At 50.3% G+C, this 27228-nt stretch overlaps 2 protein-coding genes and 1 pseudogene across 4 annotated transcripts in view; 1 reads left to right on the top strand and 2 right to left on the bottom strand.

The window, feature by feature from the left end:
• Nucleotides 1-27228, top strand: part of Egl (Egl_like_exo domain-containing protein) — a 65034-nt gene that overhangs the window by 23454 nt on the left and 14352 nt on the right. Inside the window, exons 2-7 of one of the 2 annotated variants that reach the window (XM_077689067.1) lie at nucleotides 8425-8536; nucleotides 15885-16094; nucleotides 16178-16396; nucleotides 18098-18316; nucleotides 22934-23014; nucleotides 25572-25691. In XM_077689067.1, coding sequence (XP_077545193.1) covers nucleotides 8425-8536; nucleotides 15885-16094; nucleotides 16178-16396; nucleotides 18098-18316; nucleotides 22934-23014; nucleotides 25572-25691 — 961 coding nt within the window. Of the gene's footprint in view, nucleotides 1-8424; nucleotides 8537-15881; nucleotides 16095-16177; nucleotides 16397-18097; nucleotides 18317-22933; nucleotides 23015-25571; nucleotides 25692-27228 lie in introns of both variants that reach the window. The other variant, XM_077689066.1, reaches the window with a different exon arrangement.
• Nucleotides 9783-12764, bottom strand: LOC144158281 (uncharacterized; annotated as a pseudogene). Its single transcript, XR_013320006.1, has 3 exons — nucleotides 12652-12764; nucleotides 11311-11586; nucleotides 9783-10438 (listed from the first exon to the last, which is right to left on the bottom strand). The product of XR_013320006.1 is annotated as an uncharacterized LOC144158281 (transcript).
• On the bottom strand, nucleotides 11817-14336 carry LOC144158028 (uncharacterized). Its single transcript, XM_077688712.1, has 2 exons — nucleotides 12652-14336; nucleotides 11817-11893 (listed from the first exon to the last, which is right to left on the bottom strand). The coding sequence occupies exons 1-2, from the start codon at nucleotides 13964-13966 to the stop codon at nucleotides 11817-11819; spliced, it is 1392 nt and encodes a 463-aa protein (XP_077544838.1). The 5' UTR covers nucleotides 13967-14336.

Below are 27228 nucleotides of genomic sequence, written 5' to 3'. Positions count from 1 at the left end.
ATTCCAACGAACCAGTCAACGAAGACTGCTTGGAAGAGACAGCATCGAAGTCGGCGACTGTGCAGGCTACCTTCCTGTCTAGGGCTGCGTTCCAATTCGCGGACAGCTTGGTAGACCGCTTACGAAACAGTCTAACTAGATGTCTAAAGGAATAAAATTGTAACGGCGCCGCGGTGGCCGCGGTTCCTAACGCAACACCAACGCAGACAGTCTCGTAGGAGTCGTAGCAGACACGTTGAAGGGGTCCTGAAATGCCTTCCGCCGATGCATGGATGTGCATGTAACCAAATAAAGCAATGTATTAGCAATCTCCTCCTGCAAGAATTTTGTTAAAGCGATGAGTATTAGCTGAGAAATCGTAAATCAAAAACCGCGAATTATCGTCGCGCCGTATTTCCTCCTCCTTTCAACTGTTTCTTCGCTGTTGGCCTCCCCTCCCATGATGCTCCGCTCCTCAGCGGTGACGTACTTCCGCTATTGCGCTCCCACAGACTGCCGTCTGCTACGGGCCAGATCTTTCGGCTTTTTCATCTCTGTAGACACCATGGACACAGGCTGGAAAAGCGAACGAATGACCTGGCCGCATGTGTGCGGCCTGGCCTTGCCCTTTCGCGGTGAACGTAGCTGCAGTTGGTATCGGCGGCGAACTCGCAGCCGCGTGGGGAGAATCGTGCGCTCGTTCCCTTTGGTGCACCGCGCACTGTTTATCCAAAAAGCGCGGTCTCAGATGTGGCCCCGCTGGTGCCGGGTGTTATTTTGCGGTGGTTGTAATTCCTACTACCGGCGGCATGTGAAAAAAGACATTTTCAACCGACACAGAACCCGTGCACAAAACGCGCCGGATCGGATCGCTTTATCAGCGGCGATGAACGTGAAGGCGAAGAGCAAACCAACGCTGCACTCGATCAGCGAGAACCCGTGTTCAGACAAGCTGCACCCATGTGTTGCATTCAACACTGACGGGAAAGCGTTTGTTTGCACTTGTTTGGATAGTCGTAAAATGTCCAAACACTCCGGCACTCCGCTAGCAGATCAGCCGGCGAGACATTTCGGAAAACATTTGACAGATGGCGCCGTATGCATTAGTGTGTCGCTACGCAAAACTGATGAGACGCTCTACTAAAACTCCCATCGCGGTGTCACGTAGCGGGACGCAAAAAGTTAGCGTTTAGCGTATGCAAAGGCCATAAACGCTGTACTAAAACTCTATTAGCAGCAAAATAGCGTGCGTATGTGAAACCGCTTGCGTTTACAAAGCTGCACGCCGAGCGCGTACGTTTCAAACCTAGTGACATCGTTTAAATACACTGGCAAGCACAGTGTAACGTAGTCAGATATCAACCGTATGCTCAGGCGACAAGCAAGAGCTTGTTTTATGTGGGGCGGAGATTGCGCATAAAGGCCCGTTCGCACTTGCGACGAAAGCGAGTGAGAGCGGCAGGAATTCCGTCGCTTTTGTCGCGCGACGATCGTTTTTGTCGAATGGTCGGGACAAATTTTGGTTGCGCGACAGAATTCCCGTCGCTTTCGCTCGCTTTCGTCGCAAGCGGGAATGGAAAGTTCTGCCGCTGCCGTCTGCTACGCAGCTCGGAGGTACCGCGCGATCTGCTCGGGCCGGATGAACGCGCACACTCCCGCACGGCAGCGCCCCAAGCGGCAGACGGCCGCGTACATCGCTACCGGCGCCGGCCTGGAGCCCGCCCTCGGCACACTAGCCAGTATATTTCAGGCACTATAATGGAGGAAAGATTTTTTGCTTCCGATGAACCTAGTTCTTTGCCCCTGTGTTTTTAAATACGTGAAGTGGCTAGCACGTCGTCCTCACGCAGCTCTGTATCGTCGTAGCATCGCTGATTGTCCGAACGAAGCTTGCAGCTAAGCCAATGCAGCGACCGAAGCTGTGTGTGTGTGTGTGCATCGCCTCCTGTGTGTTGTGGACGCGTTCGTTTCGCGATGAAATGCGACATTGTACTTCTGCGGGTGGATAGTGCTTCCCATGGTCTGGATTATCTTTCTCGAACGACGTACCACTCAACCTCGCATGGGGTATGTGCAGTGTGCCTGGCTAAAAGCCTTCTCGCTTGCGCGCCAGAGTTGTGACTTGCTGCTCGTCCCCGCAAACCGGGTGTGAGGTGAGTGCCGAATTTACGACGGGCAGGAGGAGGCAACTCATCGTCTGTCAATCGCGGTTCAGACTTGCAACGCATGTTGTGACGTTGCGTTCGTTCGAAACGCATCTCTGGATTGTTTTGAAGTTGAATAAAATGTACGCGTCAAACCCGGGCATTCGGCTCAGGGCGTTCTCTGCGATTGCACCAAAGAAGTGCCACGGGACTTTCTTTATGGTACGTACTCACGTAAGATAAAATCCACGTCGTGTTATGGCCGTGTTGCATTCAATACAAACGGTTAAGCGTTTGTTTACACTTGTTTCGTTTGTCGTAAAATGTCAAAGCACTCCGGCACTCCGCTGGCAGATCAGCCGGCGAGCCGACGCTGAGCAGACGACTCATCTCTTTGCCGGAAGTGCGTGAAAAAGCCGCCCAATAGCAGGATGTCTAGCTCATGACGAACATCTGGGAATCGATGATGTAGACATGTGAAGATGGCGGCGTCCAAAAACACGAAGGAAAGGGTGAGAAAAAAGCGGCAAACTTTGCAACAAAAGTGTGAGCTTTCCGCTGCGCGTAAAAGAGTAATACTTGGCACAGGTGACGTTGGCGACCCAATCTAGCGATTGCGCTAGTTCATTTAGTGTGCTCAAAATGCCTTTCAGGGCCCCTTTGAGTAACGCAAGTCACAGGTTTCGTGAATAATATTACCGTTATCATTACAAACACTGCGTGATTTAAAAATTAAACAAAGTCATCTTCACCACTAGTAAACAATACTAAATATTCAATAAAAGAACAAGTGCCTTTGTTCCAACAATAATATGCAAAAAGGTGGCGCTGGCGTCACTTATTAGTTTAGGCAGGGAGGTAGCCTGCATCGTGTCTGACTTTGATGCCGTCTCCTCGAAGCACTCTTCGTTGACTGCTTCGTTAGAATTGAAACTGTGCATAACATGGTGGGCTGTCCCCGAAGACGGCAACGAAGCTGTCTGAAAGGGAAATTAAAACGCACCACGCCAGGGCCACCATTTTTTGTACTAATGTTGTGACAAGTTAACTTGTTATTTTATTGAAATATTTAGTATAATTTACTAGTGGTAAAGATGATTTTTAGTTTTTAAATAACATAATGTTTGTAATAATAACGGTAATGTTATTTACGAAGCCTGCGACTTGCGTTTCTCAACATGTCTGCTACAAAGTTGTCGTCTGCGTTGGTGACCGCTGCGCCATTCCTATTCTGCTTCTTTCAGATGCCTGAGACTGCTTCGTAGCCTGTCTACCAAGCTGTCCGCAAATTGGAACGCAGCCAAAATTTCGACCACTTGAAAACACTATTTCCTTATAGTCTGCTGAAAAAGAAAGCAAGATGCAAAATACGAGTGCTGAAATACGCGCGTGGACGTCGCAAGCGGTCAGCAAAAATCGGCGATTTTGAGACCGAAATCGAGGAGAGCGGGAAATGACGTTGCAGCCAGCAAGCGAGCGGCCGGACGTCAGCAGTTCAGGAGCAAGCCTGCGCGCAAGCTCTACGCGCGCATGGGAAGCGTTCGCCACAAGCTCGATCCGTTCTTTAGCTACTCCAGCTGCGCGGCTGGCCAGAGGAAGAAGCCTCTCTCGGCTGGAGCGTCACAGGCGCGTCATGGCTGTTTACGCGATCCGCCGGCAGGTGAAGCGTGGTCTGCGGCGGAGCTTTTAAATGCAGAGCATTTCAGTAACTCACGATATCACCCGCGTTGACGTCCGTCGTAGTCCGAACCGTCGTTGTCCGCACCCCTCCTCCTACACTGTATAAAAAAAAATACACTCCGGCGCCTGGCTTCGATCCCTCGACCCTGCGGGCGGAACGCAATGTACATGGTGCTCTACCCACTGCGCCACAAAGCCGGCACATAATGGGAGGCTACGAACGCGCCTTATATCCTTGACTCATTCAAACTACGTCAAGAAGCTATACAACGCATTCACTACCACCAACTCACCAAACACTAAACGTTAACGCAATACACCCACCCCCTATGCGACGCATTTACTCGAGTCCCCCTCGCGGGGAGACGGGCCCAATTTTTTGCAACGCTTCTGACTGATTAACGAAGCGTTTCACGGGGCCACCACTCGTGTCCCAGCTGATTTGGTGGTACTCACATTAAAAATAAATTTGGTCGAGAGGAAATTTGAGTGTTTAAGAGATCCATCCCCCTCCATGTGGTCAAAATTAATCCGGAGCCATCCACTACGGCGCGCATCATCGCCTGTGCAGCGTCGGTGCATTAAATTCCACAATCAATCAACCGATTTTCACTGCGCCCATGCCTTTTCGTCATCTCTTCGTTTGTGTCGCCAAAACAGATTAGCCAAATAAATGGGTTCTTTAATACCCCTGCTACACTAGCGTCCGAATGTCATTTGAACCAAATGTAATTTGTCTCAAATTCTAAGTTGTGCTGCTACACTAGGTTTTGAAATGTCATTCGGCTCAAATGACATTCGAGCCGAATGAGCACCGAGAGAGAAATTTCGGATTTCGAATGCCATTTCTAGCACTCTCGCACCAGCATCTTCGATCGGCAATACAAAATATAATACTTCCGTTCGTTAAAGAAACAAAATATTTTTGTTTGTTGAACTTTGTTCACTGTTGATTTGCTTAAAATATGAAATCAACATATCTAATTTTTATACTCTCAAAAACGGTGGGTCAGCTGCCAAAAAAAAAAATGAAACTACGCAAACAGCCACCACATTAGAGTCAAAACTGGTGTCTCTTCCAACTGGATATCATTTTCCTGCCTTATACTGCTCCTAAATTTGATTGTTGTATTATTGTACGAAAACGGAACGGGGCGACAACAGCGCCACTACAGCACGGTGAGCAATTGTGAAAGCTTTCGAATTCCGTCGAAATTGTAGTGTAGCACGGCGGATTTTTAATGGCATTCGAAGCGACCCATTTGAGTCAAATGACATCTGGTTCAAATGACATTCGGACCCTAGTGTAGCCGGGGTACCGAACCGGACAGGGAGCCGACAATCAGAACCGAAGCCCCGCAGCCCGAGCCAGAGTTACTCTGGCCCGAGCGGCTGCTTCTACACGTGCCAGCAACATGGCGATGTGCGATAGCACGTGACCGTTATGGGGCATTGTCCGCCGTTCATTACTAATACATCCCGCTCTACCTCATTACAACTGCCACACGGGGACGGGGCACACGACACTAGAGGATCATAATACGGTCACATAAAAAAATACGTGTGCGCATGCATACGAAGTTCTTTTAGCACTTTCAGCCAACAGATATTTCAAGGCGACAGAAAATGGGGTACAACGAGCAAGCCTTTTATTTTTCGCTTCTGTAACTTTCGTGAGTTCCACGATTTGAAAAAATTCCCACACTTGAGGGGCGCGCTATTTTTTCAATAAAATCAGGCTGCAAATCAGTGACTGCGCTTGCATTCTTCAGTGCACGGGTTCGTTTTGATCGAAGCGGGGAAAGGAAGAAAGAAGAACTTGTGTTTGAAACCAAGGGGAAAAACTGTTCGGCCAATCCCCCCTTGTGGGTACGTGCCGAAATATTTGAGGACATCATCATCATCATCAAGTGTTCGGACCTTCTCTACTCTGATGGCATTGCAAGAACCCCCGCGGGTTCGTGCTGCTAAAGCATATCATTCAAGCCTTCCCTCTTTTCTTGTCAGCAGCCGTCTAGGTGACGTTTGGGGATGGTGCGGAAGAAACGCTGCGTCTGGCGCCGCAGGGCTCTTGTGAACGTGGTCTCGCTGCCTTAAAGGAGTACTGACACGAAATTTTCGTTGGGTTCCTATTAGCCCACTAATCAGAGAATGGCACATTAGACGGCCGATCGCAGCGTAAAAAATCATTTACGGCATCGTTTATTCGTGTCACTTTCGATTTCGACAAAACGAACGGCGAGCGGCCGCCATGACTGGAGGTAGCACCTGACGTCACCATTGTTGTCGCACCCCTGCCGGTCTGGACGCGTGCGCGAGCGAGCGCGTGCGCTCGCCCAGACCGGCCGAGGTTATCACAATCCCCGCGCGCCCGGGCAGCATGACGTCAGGCTCAAAACCATGAAGTGTTTTTCATCGCGCCAACCGCAACCAGCGCGTCGGCTACGTCACGGGAGCTCCGACGTCGACAGTTTGGGATAGTTTGGTGCGAGTATCAGATGATGTCATGCTGGCCCGCCCTGGCCATTCTGGTGCGGGCAGAGATTAGGATGGATTTAAAATATGTTGTACTGAACGGCTACTGTTGAAACTTGCTGGGAGGTATCTCATGATAAAAAGGAAGCATTTTACATAGGTATCTCAGCCTTGAAGTTTCGTGTCACCACTCATTTAACTTTGCGGTAGCGAAACGGCTACGCTCGTTGCTGGGGTGTCAGTTTGATGACTCACTCGCAAAATTCAGTGGCCACAACTAGGCGAAAAAAAATGGGGCCGTCAAATGAAAGGGGCTTATAATAGTTTCAATTGTGAGCTGCTGTTGTGAGCTGCTGAACAAACCTCGATGCGCGCCCGCTCTCCGTGCGCGTGCGACGCGGGCCGGCCGCCGCTCTCTCTTCGGCGGCCCCGATTGCTCGCAGCGCCCCCTGCGCAGCGCTGTGCGTGCACCAGATAGAGGCGGGGGCAGTAGTATTAACTATATGGGCGGGGGGACGGCAGACTAGCAAATATTTCTATGGGCCATAAAGGATGGGTGTATGTTTCTGGATGATCACATGTAGGCATACAACAGCCATAGCTTTCTTTTGCGTAATTTTTAGCTGTACGGGCTATTTCCCGCCGTGCGTTATAGTCAGAATTTCACTACAGACCACTCTAGTACATCCCAGCAATGCTACTACAAGGTCATATGTAATGCTTTATAGCTACACAACCACAACATGTTTTTCAAGCCTGCAGTGATAGAGAACAGTGTTGGCTTTAATTGTGAAAGTTGGATGAAAATGGAAGATGGCTTTTTTTATATTGGCCTTCAAAGTAGGCCAAAATGTGCAACCGACCTGTAATGCAGTGCATTTTTCATAGCGCGTGCTGTGTTCACATATGGTACATAGGAACCCACATTTTATTATGAAAATTCATGGCCAATATTTGTTCCCCTGCCATGCCATCTTGTCTTAATCTTTTTGTTCCATTTTATTACAAGGCACTTGTACATGGCACTCAGATGCGCTGTGTGTTGATCAACTAAGTTGTTAGCAAGTGGGCTGGTTGGTGCGTGCTAAAACGTGAGGAAACGGCGCAGACGCAGAGCAGGAGACACGCGCACACGCAGATGTGCATTTAGGGCGCCTGCAAACAATGAAACTTGGTGGTCAGTCAGTGCTGTGTGTGTCACCTACTCTGCATCCTGTTGGCTTGTTGTACTGCGGCCTCACATTTTTACACAAGCTGGCTTTCTTCTTGTTTCCAAGTTTTGCAACCAGTGTAAGCAAAAAAGCAAAGTACATTTGTTTTTGGAAATCTTCACTGTAATTTGCAGTCCCTTTTTGCTATTCCTATTTGAAGATGTGTGATTTGCAGTAAGTAGCTTGGCTTGGCTTTGTGTGCCATGTTGGCGCACCTCTAGTGCCGTTGGCATGGCCGTTGGCCTCCCTTGGATTGCATGAAGCGGGCACCTTTGGGAAGTTGTTGGCAAGGTTAGCCGGGTGCGTACCGTATTTTCGCGCGTATAACCCGCACCAAAAAATGCGAAAATTTCAGTAGCAAAGCAGGGGTGCGGATAATACACGGGGTTTTTCCTTGAGTGCAGCTTCACGGCAATGTGCGTTGTGCTGTGAAGCTCCTACGCAGCAAAGCAATTGCGCAATACATACAAGGACAAGAAAGAAAAAACAAGGGGCACTCTAACTAAATTTTATGAGTGAATTGTGACTTTCATCTTGCAGTCAGTGTATTTTACTTGCTAAATATACGCTTTTTCTGTTTACATGGTATGTGATGTGTTGCTTGAGCAGTAGCTTTGGTGCAGCCTTTCCTGTATCATGTTCGGGCAATACGCAAGTTTTTTTTTCTTTTCCGGTGGGCTGAAAGTGGGGGTGTGGATTATACGTAGGGGCAGCTTATACGTGCAAAAACACGGTACCTCCTGCTGTGGAGCACCTGAGGGAAAACTGCTCTGCCCACCAGGGGCTGCAGGCGAAGTTGAACCTCTGTATTTTGCCACTCTTTCCACAAGAACGGGGGGAGGGGGGGGAAAGTTCCCCTTAGGCACCCAGAGGCCCGGCATGGGGGTTTTTTCTGGCGTGCCCTCTGAGCTGGCCTGCTTTCCCGTGGTGCGCAGGGAGTTCCGCGACTTCCTGGCCAAGCACTCGGACGTGTTTGTGGTGAAGGAGGAGCACGTGGTGCTGCGGAGCGTCCTGCAGAATGCCGCCCACGGGGACGCCGTCATCAAGGTGGGCCGTGCACTTGAGGGGCCCCTCTGCAGCAGTCGCTGAGAGCTGTGGGACCAGACTGTCTGCCAGCTCTGCTACCTGACCCACTTCACTGCTCTCCCTGTCCCCTCTCTCAGATCCCTGAAGAGGGGCAGATAATTAGAGGGGCAGATAATTACACATAATTAGCCATTTTTGGATGAACAATATGCCAAATAGTGTTGGTCGTAGAACTGTAGTCTTTACAATTTCCAACACTATGAACACTTGTGAGTGCAATAAGAGAATCGGTTTTTTGTTGCACCGCTTGAAAATAATTTTACAGCTCATTAAACTTTGGTGTTTGAAATGGGTACTCAAAATGGTTCCTTGCCACTGGTGCCACCAAAGTTTAATAAGCTGTAAAATTAGTTCCAAGCAGTGCAGCAAAAAACCAATTCGCTTATTGCACTCACCAGTATTCATACTGTTGGAAAATGTAAAGACTGCAGTGCTACGACTAACACTACTTGGCATATTGTTCATCCAAAAATGGCTAATTATCTGTAGTTATCTCGGGAACTAATTGACCAACTGAAAAAAAAACAATGCCACATTTGAAATCAGTGGGGAAAAAGCAGCAAGACTGACGCGTTTCACAGAGTTTACTTAAAAATTAGAAGAAATAGTTATAAGAGCCATGCCCCCCTTAATAACCAATTAATAATAAGTTTGAACAGACTGTAATGATATGCTCCCTTTACGTCTCACCAGATTACAACTGACTAAGCTCAGATTTCGAGGCTCTGTTCAGTTGGCTACCCAAGCCATTTATTCTAGAAGGCGACCAAGGGGCACGCAATGCACCCTGGCGGTCTTCCCAAGTGGATGCTTGAGGTTGCGCCACGAAAAGTTTTTGACATCATCAGGAGGTTGCTTATATAACAACAAAAAAAAAAAGAGCCATAATGTGCCGCATAACGCTCACACCTCGACATAGGAATTGGCTCTGCAGGGACCTCGTTCCATCTTTGACTGCAATTTTAGCACAAATCCCTACAGTAGCTTGTGCTGCTGAGCACGAGAAGGCGGGTTCGATTTCCGGTGGCGGCGGCCGCGTTTCTGATTGAGACTAAAAGCGAAAACGCCCGTGTGAACGAGAAAATCAATCCGGAGCCCTCCACTAGAGTGCACCTCATCGCCTGCATTGCGTTGGCTCATTAAATCCTACAATCAATCAATCAATCTGTTGCATCCCACGGGCCGCACAAAGGCGCGCCGAAGAACAGAGCTTACGCCGGTCAGCATGAGAGCAGAACGTCGATTTATTGTCAAAGCCAGGCTCGCTTATATTTGGTTCGAACGTAAGAGAGAAAGGGGGACGAGGGAGAGGAGCGGCGATAGCTGCCGCCGCGACACAAAGAAAGATGCGCACGTAACCGTGCGCGCCACGCAATGGTGACGTCGGCGCAGAATATGCAACACTTCTTTCTCCTTAAAATTGGAAACGCTCCACCGGTCGGCGTGTTCTCGTAGAACGTCTGAGGACTTGTTGGGGGCTTCTTGCAGTGTTGTCCGTTGGGGCTGATTTGGTCGTAGGTTGAGGTGGGGAGGTGACGCCGGGTACCCGTACCGGAGAGTCTGCGCACCGAGGCGTGTTGGTTGCCGGATCACCCTCTTCTGCTGTCGTTGGCGGGCTGGATGCCAGTCGTTGCTCGATCACACGGTCAAGCTGTTGCTGCTGCTCCAATGTATCGTTGCGTTGCAAGTGCACTTGATCGGCATGTCGCTGGGCCAGTCCTCCCGAAGTTTCCACGGTAGCCATCCTGGACCCGGACGCAGTCTTTACCTGTCCCGGTATCCACTTGTCACCGCTACCATAGTTCCGCACGTAAACACTGGTCTCTGGTAGCAAGGTCCAGTCGTCTTGACCCTGCGACGGCTCTGCAAGAGTAGGAGGAAAACACGAGTCGAGACGGGACCGTATTTGGTAACCGAGAAGCATCTCTGCTGGTGACTTTCCATTTTTCTGTGGAGTTCTCCGGTAGTTGAACAAGAGTCGCACTAGATTGTCCTCCATCTTCCCTCCTTTCATTTTTCGAAGCCCCTCCTTTATAGTTCGCACTACTCTTTCTGCAGCTCCATTCGACTGGGGGTGGTAGGGGGCGCACCTTAGATGCACTATTTTGTTGTTCTTTGCAAATGTCTCGAATTCCTGGCTGGTAAATTGTGGCCCATTATCAGAAACTAAGGTTCGTGGGACACCAAACCTGCTAAAAATAGTACGCAGGCAGTTTACCGTGGTTTCACTGTTAGCGTGCACCAGCGGTATGGCTTCGACCCATTTTGTATGCGTGTCGACCACCACCAGAATCATTTTTCCTGCGATTGGGCCCGCAAAATCCACGTGAACACGAGACCATCTCTCATTTGTCGCTGGCCAGCTGACTGGTGGCGCTGCTGTAGGCATCGGTAGGTTCTGGATGCAGGTTTGACACGAAGCCGATATTTTCTCTATATATCTATCCAGCCCTGGCCACCAAAACAGCGAACGTGCAACAGCTTTCATAGCAGACGATTCCTGGTGCGTGTCGTGCAGTAGACGTAACACTCGAGTACGAACCTCTTCCGGTACTACTACCCGGTTTCCCCAGTAGAGTAGCTCATGCGCCACTGACAACTCCAACTTCCGGTCAAAGTATGGCAGGACCAAATGGGGCAAGGAGTCTTTTGTTTTAGGCCACCCGTTCAGTGTATAACGTTTAACCTCAGACAGGACCGGACAGGGTCAGTGGCAGTCAAAACCTTCAGCTCACGTGTGGTCACTCCCCCTTCGTCCAGTGTTTCCAGGGACAGAACGTATTCGGCCGGTTCATCATCCGGGACAGGTTCCGGAACTCGCCGGGGTAGACGGCTCAGGGTGTCGGAGTTGAACATCTGCCTCCCTGGAGTGTACTGAAGCTTGTATTGGTAGGCCCCGAGGCAAAGTGCCCACCGTTGGATTCGGGCGGCGGCCATCGTTGGTGTCTGGCGGTCCGGTCTCAGCAGGCCCAGAAGTGGCTGGTGGTCGGTCACCAGCATGAACTCTCGCCCTAGAAGGTAGTCACGAAATTTTGTTACGCCAAAAATGAGCGCCAGCGCCTCTTGTTCTAGTTGAGAATAGTTCCGCTCAGCTTGTGTCAATGTTCTGGAACGGAATCCAATGGGTTTATAAACATAGCCTACTGTGTGGAACAGAGCTGCCCCGACACCGTGGGGGGATGCGTCACATTCCAACTTCAACTCTTTGTTTGGATCGAAAGGCACGAGAACTTGGGCATCTTTAAGCCTTTTCTTGGCAGCTGTAAAAGCAGCTTCCTGCTGCTCCTTCCAGTTCCAGCGCGCATTCTTTTCCAGCAGCTGATATAAAGGGAAAAGCGTAGTTGACATGCTAGGCAGGAACTTCGCGTAAAACGTCAGCATTCCAAGAAACGAGCGCAGTTCGGTAACATTGCGCGGACTCGGTGCCTCAACAATAGCGTCGACGTTCTTTTCTGTCGGGTGAAGACCCTCTCGGTCGATTCGGTGCCCAAGATATGTCACAGACGGTCTGTGCAATTCGCACTTATCAAATCTGAGCTTTATTCCCCATTCGCGGAAGCGCTGCAGGACGTTTCTTAGTCGCTCGCCATTATCATTCCTTCTCTCCGACACAAGCACGTCGTCTAGATAAGCTTGCACGCCCGGCAGGCCTGCCAGCACCTCATCCATCTTTCTTTGAAAGATTGCCGGGGCGGATGCTATTCCGAATGGCAGCCTATTAAAGCAAAACAGGCCTCTGTGCGTGTTAATGACGCAGACTTTTCTTGCCGCTTCGTCGAGTGGTACTTGGTTGTATGCGCCGCGCAGGTCAAGAGTGCTAAAACAGTCACCATCGCTTAAGCGAGCAAACATGTCCTCAATCACGGGCAACGGGTATTGCTCAGTGGCACAAGCTGGGTTCAAGGTGGCTTTAAAATCCCCGCAAATTCTGACAGTGCCGTCTTTCTTTAACACCACCACAATTGGCGTTGCCCAATCGGAATGCTTTACGGGTGACAACACTCCTATTGAAACCAGCCTGTCCAGCTCTTGCGTTACTTTATCGCGCAAAGCGTAGGGAAGGGGCCGTGGCTTACAGAATTTTGGAATGGCGCCCTCTTTTAGGTGCAGGCTGGCGGGGGTTCCCTCGATAAGGCCCAGGTCGGCAGAAAAGACGTCCTGGTAGTCCTCGAAGATGCTGTTGATGCGGTAGCTGCTTTCGTGGTCTTCCGGAAAGACGTCCCGTGCTGCTACCTGCAATATTGGAGCTCCTGCGTTGTCAAGTAAACGAAGCAAATCACGGCCGCACAAGCTTGGCCCCGCACAGTCCAACACAGTCGGCAAACAGTCCACGGACACCCCTTCGTAGTGGACGCGTAACTGAAGTTCTCCCAGGACAGGTAGGCGGCCTACGTAGCAGGAAAGCTTGATATTGGAGGCTCTCAGACTTGGCCACTGCCTGCGGTGCTTCTCATAAAGTTCGCGAGAAATGACGCAAATTGGTGACCCGGTGTCTACCTCCATTGGCAATTCAATGCCTCCCCACGTGAATACTCGGCGAATCGGGGGCTCCAGAACGTTCTTCCTTTTAGACGCTAGTGTCCAGATATGGGCTGTTTCCATTTCCTCATTAGAGGATCCTTCTGTGACAGTCAACGTGTTGGTTCGCACCGCTCTGGAGTCGTTTGCATACTGCGCACGGCTTCGGCACTTTCGTGCAAGGTGCCCTTTACGTTTACACTGATAACACCGTGACCTGGCCCAGGGACAACCGTCATCATCGTGCTTTCCACTACCGCATCTACCACAGCTTTCGACTTGAGAAGTCTTCCGTTCCCCTTGTGGGTACATTTTTCTAGACGCATCTACTTTTAGTAGTGGTGTGTCCTCCGCGTTCATGTTTTTTACATCTGTTTCTGCGGCCTCGGCTGCCATTGCTATAGCCTCTGCTTCTTCCAGCGTTAAGTCCTTTTTTGACAATAGCTGTTTCTGCAACGCACTAGAACGTACGCCGCAAACAATGCGGTCCCGTAGCATCTGGTCCAGAGTGCCTCCGAAGTTGCAGTTATCAGCTATCCGCCGAATTTCCACCAAAAAGGCATGCATCGGCTCCCCTTCAGCTTGGCACCGGTTGAAAAATTTGTAGCTTTCGGAAATTTCGTTCTTTTTTGGGTCATAATACTCGTTGAGCGTGGCCACTGCTTCTTCATAAGTCAAGGAATTTGGCGTGCGCGGTGCTACTTTCCCTGCCAAAGTCTGTACCGTGTGGGTGCTCAATGCCGCCACAAGTAATGCTCTCTTTTTTGCTGAATTCTCAACGGCGTTCGCTTCGAAGTAAGCTTCAACCTTGATAAGGTACGGTTTCCACTTATCTTTGCTTTCGTCGAAGTCTGGTAGCTTGAGATGGGCCATGTCGTCCAACGGCGTGGTGCGGTCTTCGGGTTCCTTTTTCGCGACTATCGCGTCTTCAGTCCTCGTCGCCACTGTTGCATCCCACGGGCCGCACAAAGGCGCGCCGAAGAACAGAGCTTACGCCGGTGAGCATGAGAGCAGAACGTCGACTTATTGTCAAAGCCAGGCTCGCTTATATTTGGTTCGAACGTAAGAGAGAAAGGGGGACGAGGGAGAGGAGCGGCGATAGCTGCCGCCACGACACAAAGAAAGATGCGCACGTAACCGTGCGCGCCACGCAATGGTGACGTCGGCGCAGAATATGCAACACAATCAAATCAAATCCCTACAGTAGCGACCATTTTTCGACCTCATTAACATAGTATATACCGTATTTACCCGATTCTAACGCGCACTTTTTTTCCGAAAAAATAGACTGAAAAATCGCATGCGCATTAGAATCGGATACAAAACCGAAGATGCCGAAACAGCGGAAATTTCGTCCCACCCATCGCCATCGCCATCTTAAGATGGCGCCAAAGCGTTTAGCAACGATTTTTCGGACGCAGCAAGCCTAGGCACCCAGGCTTTTCTATCGGCGTTCACACAAATCGTCAAATCGTTTCACTTGCGCGCTTGATAACAGTAATGGCAGCAGCAGCTCCCACGCGTTCAAAACGAGCGGTCGGCTGAAGCGTGCACCTTTGGAGAGGGATCATGGTGAAGCGTGGGCCATGATCCCATCGACCATGGTTGAACGTTCGTTCAGAAGTGTGGCATCGCGAACGCGCTTGAAGGCACCGAGGCCGAGATGTTGTGGTCAGCGGAGAGCGACGAGGAGCGAGATGAGTGAGATTACTTGGGGAAATAAATCGCCCGTTTTTCTCGCATTCGTTTGTCTGGGTCACAAAGCCCTGTGCGCGTACAATCGGAGGTGCAAGCTTTTTCGATTTTTTTGCCAGGAAAATCGGGTGCGCGTTAGAATCGGGGGCGCGTTAGAATCGGGTAAATACGGTAGGTTGGGAAAGGTCCAAACTGTTCTCCTTCACGAGTAAGTTGAAAGAAGCTGCAGTTGAACCCCACTGTAACAAACTTCGGCTCAACGAAGTTTTCGCTGCAGCCAAGGATTTACAATTTCAGGCAGGCACCCGTAAAAGGTAACCCGCAGATCAGCAGTATTGTGGACCTAAGAGGAGCCACTGTAATTCAAAAAGCGCATCAAACTTAAGCGTGCTCTGCTGGATTTAGTGGAAATGGGACACAAGCTCTTCATTTCAGCGTTGAGGTTCGGTGGCAGAGGGCACAGCATGATGTGTTGTCGACAGAAATCGTGGGGTTTGATGTTTAGTGACTGTTTTGACCTTGATGGCATTCGGGTTCATGGGGCAAAAGCTGCTCTGAAGTAAGGAAATTGATATTTTCTACGCCTGCAGAACCAAATATGGGGAATGTTCTGCGTGAATATCATTGTGTCTATTAGCCGAGAAGCGAAGCAAGCCACCTGTTAGCACGGTCTACAAAATTGTTGAGCTGCCAGGCAAGGGTAAACAAATGCAGTGTGCGCTGCGTGAAAGGTTGCCGCAGTTCTGCCCCCGTAATTAGCGCTGGCTGCGGTATTTTCAATGCAATTGAAGTGGGAGGTGTGCAGTTGAAGCTAAATGGAATTGCGATTTTCGACTGTAGGATGAACATTGAGAGAAAGTGCACTGCAGCTGGGTGTGGTGGAGGCTTGTCACGAAGCCCATCCAGGACACTGCTGACAGGTCCATGCTACAGGATTTCAAGTTGGCTGTTGAGATGTAAAAATGGGAACCTTTGTGACACCAGCGAGATCACACACGTGAGCGCAAAGAGCCTGGTCAGAACAACAACGGGGAGCGCACGTTCTTGGCACAACCCAGCCTAAGCTCCTCTGCTGCCCGGGTGGGGGCCCCAGCAGGTGGCGGAGGAGGAGGAGGTGGACGCGGGGCTGCGGGACCAGCTGACGGGCATCTTCGAGGCCTTCCTGCGGTCGCGGGGGGGCTCGGCCAGCCTGGAGGCCCTGTACGGCCACCTGACGGCCCGCTTCAGCCGCGACACCTACGCCCGCATGGTGCAGAGCCCCCAGGACCTGTCCGCCTTCCTGCGCATGAACACCCACCGCTTCCAGGTGAGCAGGGAATGAGGAATGAGTGAGGAGGAGAGCTGCAGGCAGAGCGCGTGACCCGAGGAGCGCGTTCGACCACTTCACAGGTGCAGGCGAGCATGGTGACGCTGGTGGAGCGGGGCGGCCCCCCCTCCTCTAGCGGCAGCGGCGGCGGCAGCAGCATCCAGCAGCGGCTCAAGTCGCACATCCTCAAGGCCGTGGCCGACAACTCCGCCATGGACCACAAGATGGCCGGCGTCCACTCGGCCAGGGAGCAGGACCAGGCCCTGGGCGACATGCTGCGCAACGTGCGCGTCCTCACCAAGGTCGGTGGTGGTGGCACCCCGCCACTGGCCGGTCGGTTTTGGAAAGGGGCGCTTTCGTTGGGAGCGGCCTCCTCGAGGAAAGAAAGGCACGATGATGACACACACACGCAGACGAGGCACGCAAGCTAGACCTTTCCTGCACCCAGCCCTAGGGCACTGAAGCTTGCCAGCGTGAAGTGGGGGCCTCTTTGCGGCTTGGGCCCCCTGTGCTCTCTGCCCAGTGGGCGATAGCAGGCACCCGGTGAGCTGGGCTGGGGAGCCTTGTATCACGGGCTCCGGGACGCATGCAACGAGTCGTAGTGGCAGCCGAAAGCAGCTCAGTGTCACTGGCGAAGTCAGGTACTGCCTGTCCCCGCGAGAGGATGCGCCGGAATTCCAAATGGCCAACCGACTTCCTCAAACAGTGTTCAGGAAACGACAGAGCTCGCTCTGCTTATTCCTCTCGCGGTGTTGCAGTTGGTACACAAAAATCTGCCCGTTGTCAGGCAGTTGTGGTCTATCTGCGTAGCCATTTTTTATCGGCCGATTACATTACTGTATTTTCGCACATATAACTTGCCTCTGCACTTAATCCGTGCCCCCTTTTCAGCCCACCGGAAAAGAAAAAAAAAATCCTCACGTATTGCCCGCACATTTGATACAGGAAAGGCTGCACCAAACCTACTGCTCAAGCAACACATCATATACTATGTAGACAGAAAAAGCGTATATCTAGCAAGTAGAATACACTTACTGCAAGGCGAAAGTCACAATTCACTCAGTGTCACTGCTCTCGCTAGAGCTATCCCTTGAGCCGCAGTCCTCACTGCTGTACACAAGGTCATCTTCACGGCACAACGCACATTGCCGTGAAGCTGCACTAAAGGAAAAACCCCTCGTATTATCCACACCGCTACTTAGCTAGTGAAATATTCGCATTTTTGGTGCAGGTTATGCGCACAAGAATACAGTATGCTCAGGGTGCATGCAGGCTTTTTGCTCATTTGGCCCCCCAAGGATGCGAGTTTTTGGTACTTGAGCTCTTAAGCAGTTCACTTGAGTGGGCAACTTAAAACGGGTTATGACGCATCACAACGGACACTGCCAGTGCCAGAGAATCCTGACGGTGTTCACCTGTGTCGGCATTCACCGCTGCTCTGTGGACGGTGTGGGACTCTCTCATTGGATAAGTTGGCAGATGCACTGTGGCTCTCACAGAAAGAAGGAGAATGAAGCGACGGACAGGGACTTCCTTCGTGCTAAATAAAGCGTGCTGCTCATCGCACTGTGCTTCGTATTTTCTCGGCTGTGAGGGAGCTACCTGTCGCCGCAATCTCATAAAGCGTAATCAGAAAAGCTTCGTGTGGGCATACCGTATTTACTTAATTCTAAGCACACCCTTTTTTCCACAATCACTGTGCCCAAAGTGACGGGGGTGCTTGCAGCGTTCCTTTTATTGCCCTTTGTGCCGACACTCTTGTACTGTTCGTGCAGTTGGTGCGAGACATGCGAAGACCAACTCTGGGAGGGTGTGTCCCCCATCCTTAGGTTTCCCTCAAATGGCGGGTCGTCGTGGCCCGCTATGCTTTGTTCGGGCCAGTGGAGTGAGCAGAAATTGTGGACGTAGAAGGTTTTTGCAAAGCTCGCCTTGCGTTCAGGCGGTGCCCGACGAGCGAGGCATGACCAACCGTCGTCGTCTCTCTGTGGCTGCCTCCACCGCAGGTGAAGGAGTGCGAGGCGGTGGTGAGCCGCCTGCTGGGCCAGCCGGGACTGCTGGCGCTGGACACGGAGGGCGTCAACCTGGGGCCCCAGGGGCCCCTCACCCTGCTGCAGCTGGCCACGCCCGCGGCCGAGGTGTTCCTCTTCGACGTCCAGTCCTCGCCCCAGCTCTTCAACGAGGGACGCCTGCGCGACCTGCTCGAGGCCACGCACATCACCAAGGCACGCCCTCACCCGTTTCCCCACTGTACAAGAGAGGAAACTTTCGTGCTGTAGCTGTTTCAAACCCCCCTTCAGACTAACCAGGGCCAGAACATCCTTGAACCGTTACACGTGCAGTCCGTGGAGATAGCAGAAGATTTGACAAGGGTGATGGTTGCCCTAGTGTCGCTAGATAAGGTTACAGAGTATCAGCACCCTTCTCTCCTACTGTTCCGTGCCACCGTCGTGATCATTGGTCAGTTCGCATCACGTGACACTTGTTTACACTGCGACGGTTCACGGGCGCCGCCATTTTGTTTATGCGTTTTCTGTCGGTCAACTGTGGTAGCCTCAGCCTGTCCTCCCTGCTGTGCGGCTGCGTGCGACGTGCGTCGTTTCGAATGCGACTCTAAGATAATGCGCTTCACAGCATTTCAGCTGCAGGAGTGTGTCTGAAGATGTCGTGCTGCTGCTTCTTCGGCAGTGTTGTTTACAAATGACCTCATCAGTGTTAGAGGCGAGGCCGCAAAAGCGGCAGTCTGGCAACGCTGATAACACCAAAATGGCCGGCCACCGTTGTTGACTTGCGGGCCACAGTGATGGTACTCTATATCTTATCTAGTGACACTAGGTTGCCCTTGGTGGTGCAAAGCTCCAGCCCCTGGGGCGCATAACTTGGCGTACTCTAGCACCTGCCCACAGACATTTGGAAACACTCCAGCACTTATTTAATAACCAAATATGTGTGGCAGGATATTTTCCCCTTGCGTGGGGACAAGCGGTAGTACCGTACTCATTTGATTCTAGTCCAACCCCCGAAATTCAGAAGGTCAGAAAATAAAAAAAGCTTACCTCAAAAGTAAACCGAATGAAAAGGGGCACTGGACTGAGACTTTGCACTTTGAGAACATGCGCTTTGTTACGCTTGCAGCGCTCGTCGTAGCATGTTCAGTGCTCACTCGTCGTCGTCGTCGACATCGCTGTCCTCTTTGTCACTGTCCTCTTCCCACAGTGCGCTGTCCTCACTTTTGTCCAGCATGTTGGAGATGCTGCACTTATGGAAGGCTCGCGCAATTAGCTTGGCAAGAATTTCGTCCCATGCCGCGGCGACCCAGTTGGTTCGTTGGCTGAGTGAAGTGTGCTTCATGTGTCCGGTGTATGAAGATCTTGCAGCGTCAGCCAGTCGTCGTAATGCTTCCGCAGCCTGTCCTTAAGTGGCTTGTTGATGGCCACGTCGAGCAGTTGTAACTGGCTCGTCATACCGCCGGACATTACTGCGATGTCCATACTGCCCTCCGAAAGCACGGACTTAACAGCATCTCTCAAGTTTTGACTTTCACGTCTTTTACGCCCTTCTCATTCACAGTGTAGGCCACAGGCGTGTCAAATACACCGGGGTCTGATCAGCGTTACCGATGTGTTCCAGTCGGTACTCCTTTTCCATCCGCTTCTTGATAACAAAGCGATGGAATTCGACTAGCTTCTCCTCGAAGTCATGAGGTAGCTTTTGGCATGCAGATGTCCGCCGTCGCTGGCTGAACCCGAACCACTTCAGTCGCCCGACCCTTGCTGAGCTTGAACTGAGTCCGCGCGGCACCTCGAATGTTTGCGGCCTGGATCATCTCACCATTACAGGCATTCCACCTTCTTTTTGCTGCCGGATAAAGTCAGTGACTTCTTTCTCCACATCGTAGTGTCGACCTTTCTTGGGTCCTGTAAAGGCCATTCGCCTAGAAGTGGAGTTGTGGAGTTCTGAGAAGACTGGGTAACCCGTGGAACTTGAATGAAAAGTTCGTTTTGCTGCTTCCGTCATCGGCACACATTCTTCTCATCCACGCCGAACTCACGCCGCCCTTTGGAGGTTTGAAGTTCTCTCGGCCTGCAAGACTACCTACCTTCTGCTTATTAAAAGCCATGGTGTAGTGGCACCGCTTGGTGGGCGCCATTGTGCTGCAAACACGGGCGCTTCTCGAGGCCACGCGGCGACGAACGAAAGCAAGCATGGAACGCTGCGAGCTGGGTTCACAATGTTCACACAAGCAAAATGGAGCCTGCAAACCACCTGCAAGCTGCATCCTCGTATCTAAGTCAACCCCCGATTTTTAAAAAAAAACAACTATCGATCAGATTCGAGTAAATACCATACTGCGAGCATCGGGATAAAATTTACGGCCTCTTAAAGCCGCGCTCGTCGAAAGCTTGATTTGGATGAAACTCACCAAGCAGACAATGTCCCAGCAGTGCGTCAGTGTCGGCTGGCATCCCTCGCTTACGAGACAGCCGGGAACATTCGCAAAATCCACTTGACTATTCATAAAATCGAATAGGAGATATTCGAATTATTCGCAGAGGTAATTTGATTCGTATTCCAATATTCGAGTATCCGCGAACCTCTAAAAAGATGCTTTCATTCGCAGGCGGTGTTGTATTCTTGGATATAGGAAAGGCACACCGTGGTGGCTCAGTGGCTGGCATTGTGCTGCTGATCAAAGACGCCGGTTCGATCTTGGCTTCTCAGATGGAGGCGAAAAGGGAAAACGCCTGCGTGTCAAGATTTCGGCGCACTTTCAAGATCCCACTACGGCGCATTTTATAGCCCACGTGTTGCTTCGATGCCATAAATGCCGGAAATTTGAATTTGGTATAAAAAGGGCTTATGGCATTCCGGCTTGACGCAACTTGGTACTACGGCATTCTTTCCGGTTCGAAGGCTTCGGGCATTTTTTTCTGCTGTTGTATTCTGACATGTCTTCCAGCAATTGCTGTTATCCGGAGGGGTGGCAAGGTCAACCCAGTACCCACAAGAAGTTCCACCATCGTCACTTACAAACTACCGGCCAATATCACTAACATGCGTGCGCTGTGAAATAATGGAATGTATAATCTATTCCCGAACAGCGAAATTTCTCATCTCTGCTAATTTTTTCCTCCAACTCACCACAGATTTCAGAAAGGCTGCTCGTGGGACACACAGTAGCCCTCTTTATTAATGACATCAGCTCGAGTGCCAATCATAAAATTCCTGCAGATGCCCTTTTCCTAGATTTTGAAAAAAAAAGCATTTAACGATCTATGCTGTAGGAGACCATTTATAACGTAAAAACTGCTTATAGTGTGGGACCGGATGTAATGCGGATTTTTGGGACCACCGGTAAGGGTTGAACAACTGTGCCATTTGCGCCATTGAGCGCCAAACTTGCTTACCTGTGCCACCATGCGCCGAACCACCCCTACTGCACCAAACTCGTTTTATCAGCCCCATCTCGCGCCGCAGAGCCCAAATTGAGCCGCAAAGTGAGACCACCATCAGGCCCCATGCCTGAAAACTTGGCTGAAACATCGTGCTTTCGGTTTCGGTGCGGTTATGGTTGTGGATTCATCAAGGTTATGGCGGCTGTGAAACCTGGCCTATGCTTAGCTGTAAGGCCATAGGCCTTGCGCGCCGTCTACGCCTACACTTTAGGTATTTGCGCCACAAACAATAGAAACGACTAAAAGTCAGTGAAATTTTTTTTGTGGCATCACAAACAAATAGAAAACAGAATAGTAATCATGTGCAAAGCCTGTGCACTTTGGTTACTCATAAGACTTGCAGGCTGCGGTGCTTCTTGATTGGGAGCTATGCGACTGGGAGAGTCCAACACGCATTTCTGGTATTCTCGGCTCGCGCCGACGCCCACATGCATGGTCACGTTTGTACGCTTGGCAGTAGGCTTTAACTTCTGTACATGGCATTTCTATTGCTGTTGATATTCTCATTGTTGTTTCATAGCTGACCGAATTGGTTTTGTGTTTGCTGAAGTCGTAATAAATGTGGACTGCATCTGTCTGCCGTCCTCCCTTTTTCTACAACGTATGCAAGTGCAGTTAGTGGCTGGTGGCACCACATCTACAGTTAAAGTGCCTCATACAAGGGAGCTTGTTGGCCGAAATTCAAGAACAACTTGTCCTTTACAACCATCTACTGTATTTTCGCGCATATAACCCACCTCTACATATAATCCGCACCCCCACTTTCAGCCCGGCGGAAAAGAAAAAAAATTCTCGCGTATTGCCTGAACATTTGATACGGGAAAGGCTGCACCAAAGCTACTGCTCAAGCAACACATCACATACTACGTAGACAAAAAAAGTGCATATTTAGCAATTAGAATCATTAGAATACGCAAAAGTCACAATTCACTAATAAAATTCAGTTGTTAGAGTGCACTCGTGCTTGTTTTTTCTTCCTTGTCCTTGTACGTTTGCGCAATCGCCCTCTGTGGAACGCTTAGTCAGTGTTACTGCATGGGAGCTTCACGGCGCTACGTGCATTGCCGTGAAGCTGCACTACAGGAAAAACGTTGCATATTATCCGCACCCTACTTTGCCCTTGAAATTTTCGCATTTTTTTTGCGGGTTATACACGCGAAAATGTGGTATCTTCTACACCCGATGTCTGCTATGAAAGAGGCCAAATTAACGGGAAAGGTAGGGACTCCAGCAAACCTTGTGGGTGAATAGTGTCTGTTATAACCCATGCCTCTTGTAAACGTGGTTCGACTGCACCACTCTTGCCCCTTTTTGCGAAGCTGTACGGCGAAGTGCGTCGATTGTGGCCGGCAGCTTGAAACGCTGTGTGCCCTGCCCTCTGCGCAGGTGATGCACGACTGCAGGAACGACAGTGCGGCCCTCTTTTTCCAGTTCGGGGTCAAGCTGCAAAATGTGTTCGACACTCAGGTAAGCCCTTCCGCATGCTGCATGGCAGTCATTGCATTGAGGAGGCCACCTAGTGGCACTTGGGCCCCTCGGCGCAGCTCAGGCATGGTGTCGCTGTGGGGAACTGGGTCGGAGGGTACTGAGGCATAAACTCTGTGATCTAAAGTACGTTGCGGGTTCGTTTTGAGATAGAAAGTGAAGACGTGGAGGCATTTTTTGGCCCTTTTCTCGAGAAGCTATGTCCGTTCAAGTTCTGGAGTGCAACTTTTCGTTTCACAGACAAGTCTTCTATTTAAACTCAAAATGAGCTTGCACTTGGGCTTGTTCTTAACAGACCTCTGTGGTACCACTTCTCCTCTTGATCACACTCTGCTTGAAGCATTTTGTGTAGGGGTGTTCAAATACTTACTGCAATATTCGTATGCAAATCGAGCAGTGCCTTCATGAATCGAGTATCCACTGTACGAGTTTTCGAATAGTCGGACATATTGCCGCGAACCATGCATTTGGTTTGTTTACTTACATTTTGTTTTTGCTGACCGGCTGCGCCGGGCTGTGTTATCTGTGTTGCTTGTAGGCCAAGTGAAGGGCTCATTGCATTCTTTAAACTGCACATGTTACCTCCTTTGATAGGGTGAGCGTATCGAACTAGCGTCACCAGCTTAAAATAATCTTCTTTAATCTACAGTGTTCTGGATGCCATTCGACGGTTCAAGAAACACTTGCGTTGAGAGATAAATGCCCACAGAGCAGACGCCACGGTATTCCTTTTGCCGACACTCGCCTGCGCACGTCACTTTGTTGACTGCTACTTCGCCGTCTGTGTATTTTTTAGTTGTTAGAGGAGCACAAGTTCGCTCCAATAAACTTTTTTTTTTCGTTCAAGACAACTGTGTCATCTTTGGCCTCGTGGCAGTATTTTCCAAATGTGCCCGGCTCAACAAAAGCAAGAGATGTTGGCTCGCTGATGCTACAGCTCCCGCTCATTTTCCATCCGCTCGGCATACTTCATCCAACTGGTGTGCAGCATGGAATAATTTCCAAGCGCGTCGATGGCATCACCATTGACTCTGGCAGCCATTTTGAACCCTGGGATCAGACATTTACACGTTACTGCAGCTTCTGGTAAAGCAATCAGCGGGGCCGCCCCTTTTGTCGCATTTTTGACAGGCCCTCCATCAATTGAAAAACAAAAGAGGTGCTCACATTTGTGCATGCAGTTGGTGAATGCTTTCCAAATGTTTTTAATCGGCACTGTTACATCGGTAGAGTGCACGCTGCGACATAGCTTTTACTACGCAGGAGCACCACTAGCCTTTGTCAGCTCTCTGGTGAACCGGTGAACAGTCGGTGCTAGCTGTCCCTCCGTCGTCGCCCTTACACGGCGTAGTGCAGACTCGTTTACGGCAACTGTAGGGAGAACCTCCCGTTTTCAATAAGTGAGAAGCATCAGAAGCATGTTCAACAAGTTCAGCATGCTTTTGAAAAAGGGCCTCATTGTGGTCCGTGATTGTGGTATTGCTGTGTTTTTGCATCATTGTGTTATTGTTCGCAAAGTGCTTGCTTTGGAGTTCGAAGCTGCTGTTGTCTTGTCCTTGCTGGTGATTGCAGTACAGCAACTTTAGCGCTAGTTGTTCTTCAGAAGTTTTTTTACTCGGTCCCGGCAAATGGATTGCTCAATTACCACCTTATAGTGGTCTCCCCAATATACTGTGGGATGCTGTGAGCAAGTTCAAAAGCACGTTCTCCAGGTCGTAAAAGATATTTATTTATCTTTTACGACCTGGAGAACGTGCTTTTCAACTTGCACACAAATAATCACACAAAAGCGTGCAGTTTAAAAAACTGGGCCGAGCTGCCCCGCAAGTTTGAAATGCACCATTTCACATACCAGTTCAGCATTTGTACTTACCAAATTTTATGATAAGTTCCTAATTTTCAGTAAATTCTAATGCAAAAGCATTAGTTGAATTGGTAGGTTCAAGATCTGGCGTTCCTAACAGGCAGGGGGGCACACAAGGCGGCCAGCAACTGAAAGAATAAAAAACAGGGTTAGGTAGATCTTGGTGGGACGGGACCTCCGGAATGCAAGACTGACTACCACAGCGCCCGTGGTGTGTCGTCTTTCCTGTCCATTACTGTGCTGTAAATATTGGTCCCAGCACAGCTCGGTGACTCTAACTGTATAAAGGTGGACCGTGTAAATGCCTGTGAGGTAGAACTGGGCGAGTGTGTACTCGCGTCGCTGCAAATGTTCCACATTACTTCTTTCCCACTGCGTGCACGTCTCCTCCCCTGTCGCTCCCTTCAGTGCCATTTGCACTGCTCAGTAAAGGTTCCAGCAGACGGCGAGTGGAATGCGGCGAAATCGACTGGACTAGAGTGAACATCTAGGAATGTGGGACAGGTGGCCTTTGGGAAAGAGAAAAGGGGCATTTATGTGACATTTGCAGTGAAGCACGGCCCATTTTTTTTCCTCTAGTGTTTTCTGTGGTGGTGTTCAGTTCTCGCCCTTGACAACTGGGAGCAGTCCCGAAAAGAGTGTGCGCACCCAGATGACCCTGAGCCCTGGTTGCAGGCGGCCCACGCAGCCCTGCAGCAGCAGGACCTGGGCAAGCCCGTGCACAAGGTGAAGAATGTGTCCCTGGGAACGCTGTGCGCCCTGTACGGAGGACCCGCCAACCCCCGCCGGGACCAGGTCAGCCGGGCTGCCATCCACACCCCCATAATCCTCTTGTTTGTTTGCACTCCTTTTTGTTTTGCCAATGGTCAGCTTCATGGTTGCCTCTAAGGTTCCCCTTTTAGGTGCGAAGTACCTTAGGACCCCACAATGTCCGTCTGTGTCCGTGCGCATAGCATTTACAATCGCAAAAAAAATCACACAGGCACCGGCAGGATTCGAGCCTGTGTCTGGTAGACCAGACAGACAGAGCTGTCTTACCCACTGGGCTACGACCGTGAGTTAGTACCCGAGAGTCAAACGGCTTACCCCATTATCTGTAACGGTGCGGAGTACCTTAGGACCTCCCCATGTCCGTCCACGTCCATCCGTGCGCACACCACCATCAAGCAATTTAGGGAATACTCAAGGTGCAACTCGCTGCCGAAATCAAATGACGGTCGGGGCGCAACTTGGATGTCATTTCAAGTCCCCGTACTCCGCACCCTCGCCATCATCCACGGAGTGGAGATGCTGCCATTTTCTGCGATATTTTCTCAACTGTTGCCCCGTTGTAGGCTCGGCGAGTGTTGGCTACTTTAACCCTTTCACTGTGGGATGTTTCTGGCCGTGACACACCCCCAGTGTCGGCTTGGTTTCCGAAATACCAGGGAAGGAACATAGTGGTTTATTTGATCGTGATTGCAACCGTAACGTAACGCGTCGAAAGGAAAGAGCGTGGTTGAGAAATCTGCTGTCTTCCACGTATTTTCAGTTTGCCGTGCATGCGTCCGGGACGACCCCACCACTTCAACATCAGAATCTAACTCTGTGAAACTCGCACCCTTTTTTTGGATGAGAAACTCTCAGAATGCAAATCGAAACTCGGCTCGTATTCGGATCGGAATCGAAGAACCATCGAAGAACCATCGCTCCTGTCCGCAGTCGAAGGCCCCGTGTAATCAGCCATCCGAAAGTAACAGCACACATGGAGAGAGCACTTTGAGCAGGCCGCACAACGCACATAAATGAGCGAGCGGGAGACACGATTGAGTCATGTTTTGGTCTGTTGGAAAGGCAACAGCGCGCTGGGCTAACCTAGCTAACCTAGTACGGTGGCACCAGTGGCAAGGAAGCATTTTTAGTACCCATTTCAAACACCGAAGCTTAATGAGCTGTAATGTTATTTCCAAGCAATGCATCAAAAAACTGCTTAATTATTGCATTCACCAGGGTTCATAGTATTGAAAAATGTAAGGATTACATTTTTATGACCAACACTGTTTTGTCTTTTGTTTAACCAAAAATGGCTAATTATCTCTAGTTATCTCGGAAACGAATTGACCAACTGAAAAAATAGTGGCATATTCGAAATGAGTGGGAACAAAGCAGCATATCTGACAAGTTTCCCCAACTTTACTTGAAAATTAAGAGAAGTTGTAAGAGCAGTGCCCCCCTTAATCTCAATACTGAACGTTACATCCAGAAAAGGTCATCATGCCCGACAAGAAGCAGCAGCCCTGATCAGATCATGCCTGTGGCAGCATCTAAATACTCTCTCTTTCCATGTAGTACT

This window comes from Haemaphysalis longicornis, unplaced genomic scaffold, assembly GCF_048455015.1.
Source record: "Haemaphysalis longicornis isolate Haplotype H1 unplaced genomic scaffold, Haemaphysalis longicornis Haplotype H1 scaffold_10, whole genome shotgun sequence".
NCBI classification, from domain to species: Eukaryota; Metazoa; Arthropoda; class Arachnida; order Ixodida; family Ixodidae; genus Haemaphysalis; species Haemaphysalis longicornis.
The sequence above is the reverse complement of the archived record's forward strand: the minus strand, read 5'-3'. Positions and strand labels throughout refer to the sequence as shown.

Coding starts and splice junctions, on each gene's coding strand:
- LOC144158028 (XM_077688712.1), bottom strand. CDS start 13,966: ATGGCCCATCTCAAGCTACCAGACTTCGACGAAAGCAAAGATAAGTGG. Junction 11,894..12,651: donor GGGCGCCATTCCAAAATTCT/GTAAGCCACGGC, acceptor CCTTTATATCAG/CTGCTGGAAAAGAATGCGCG.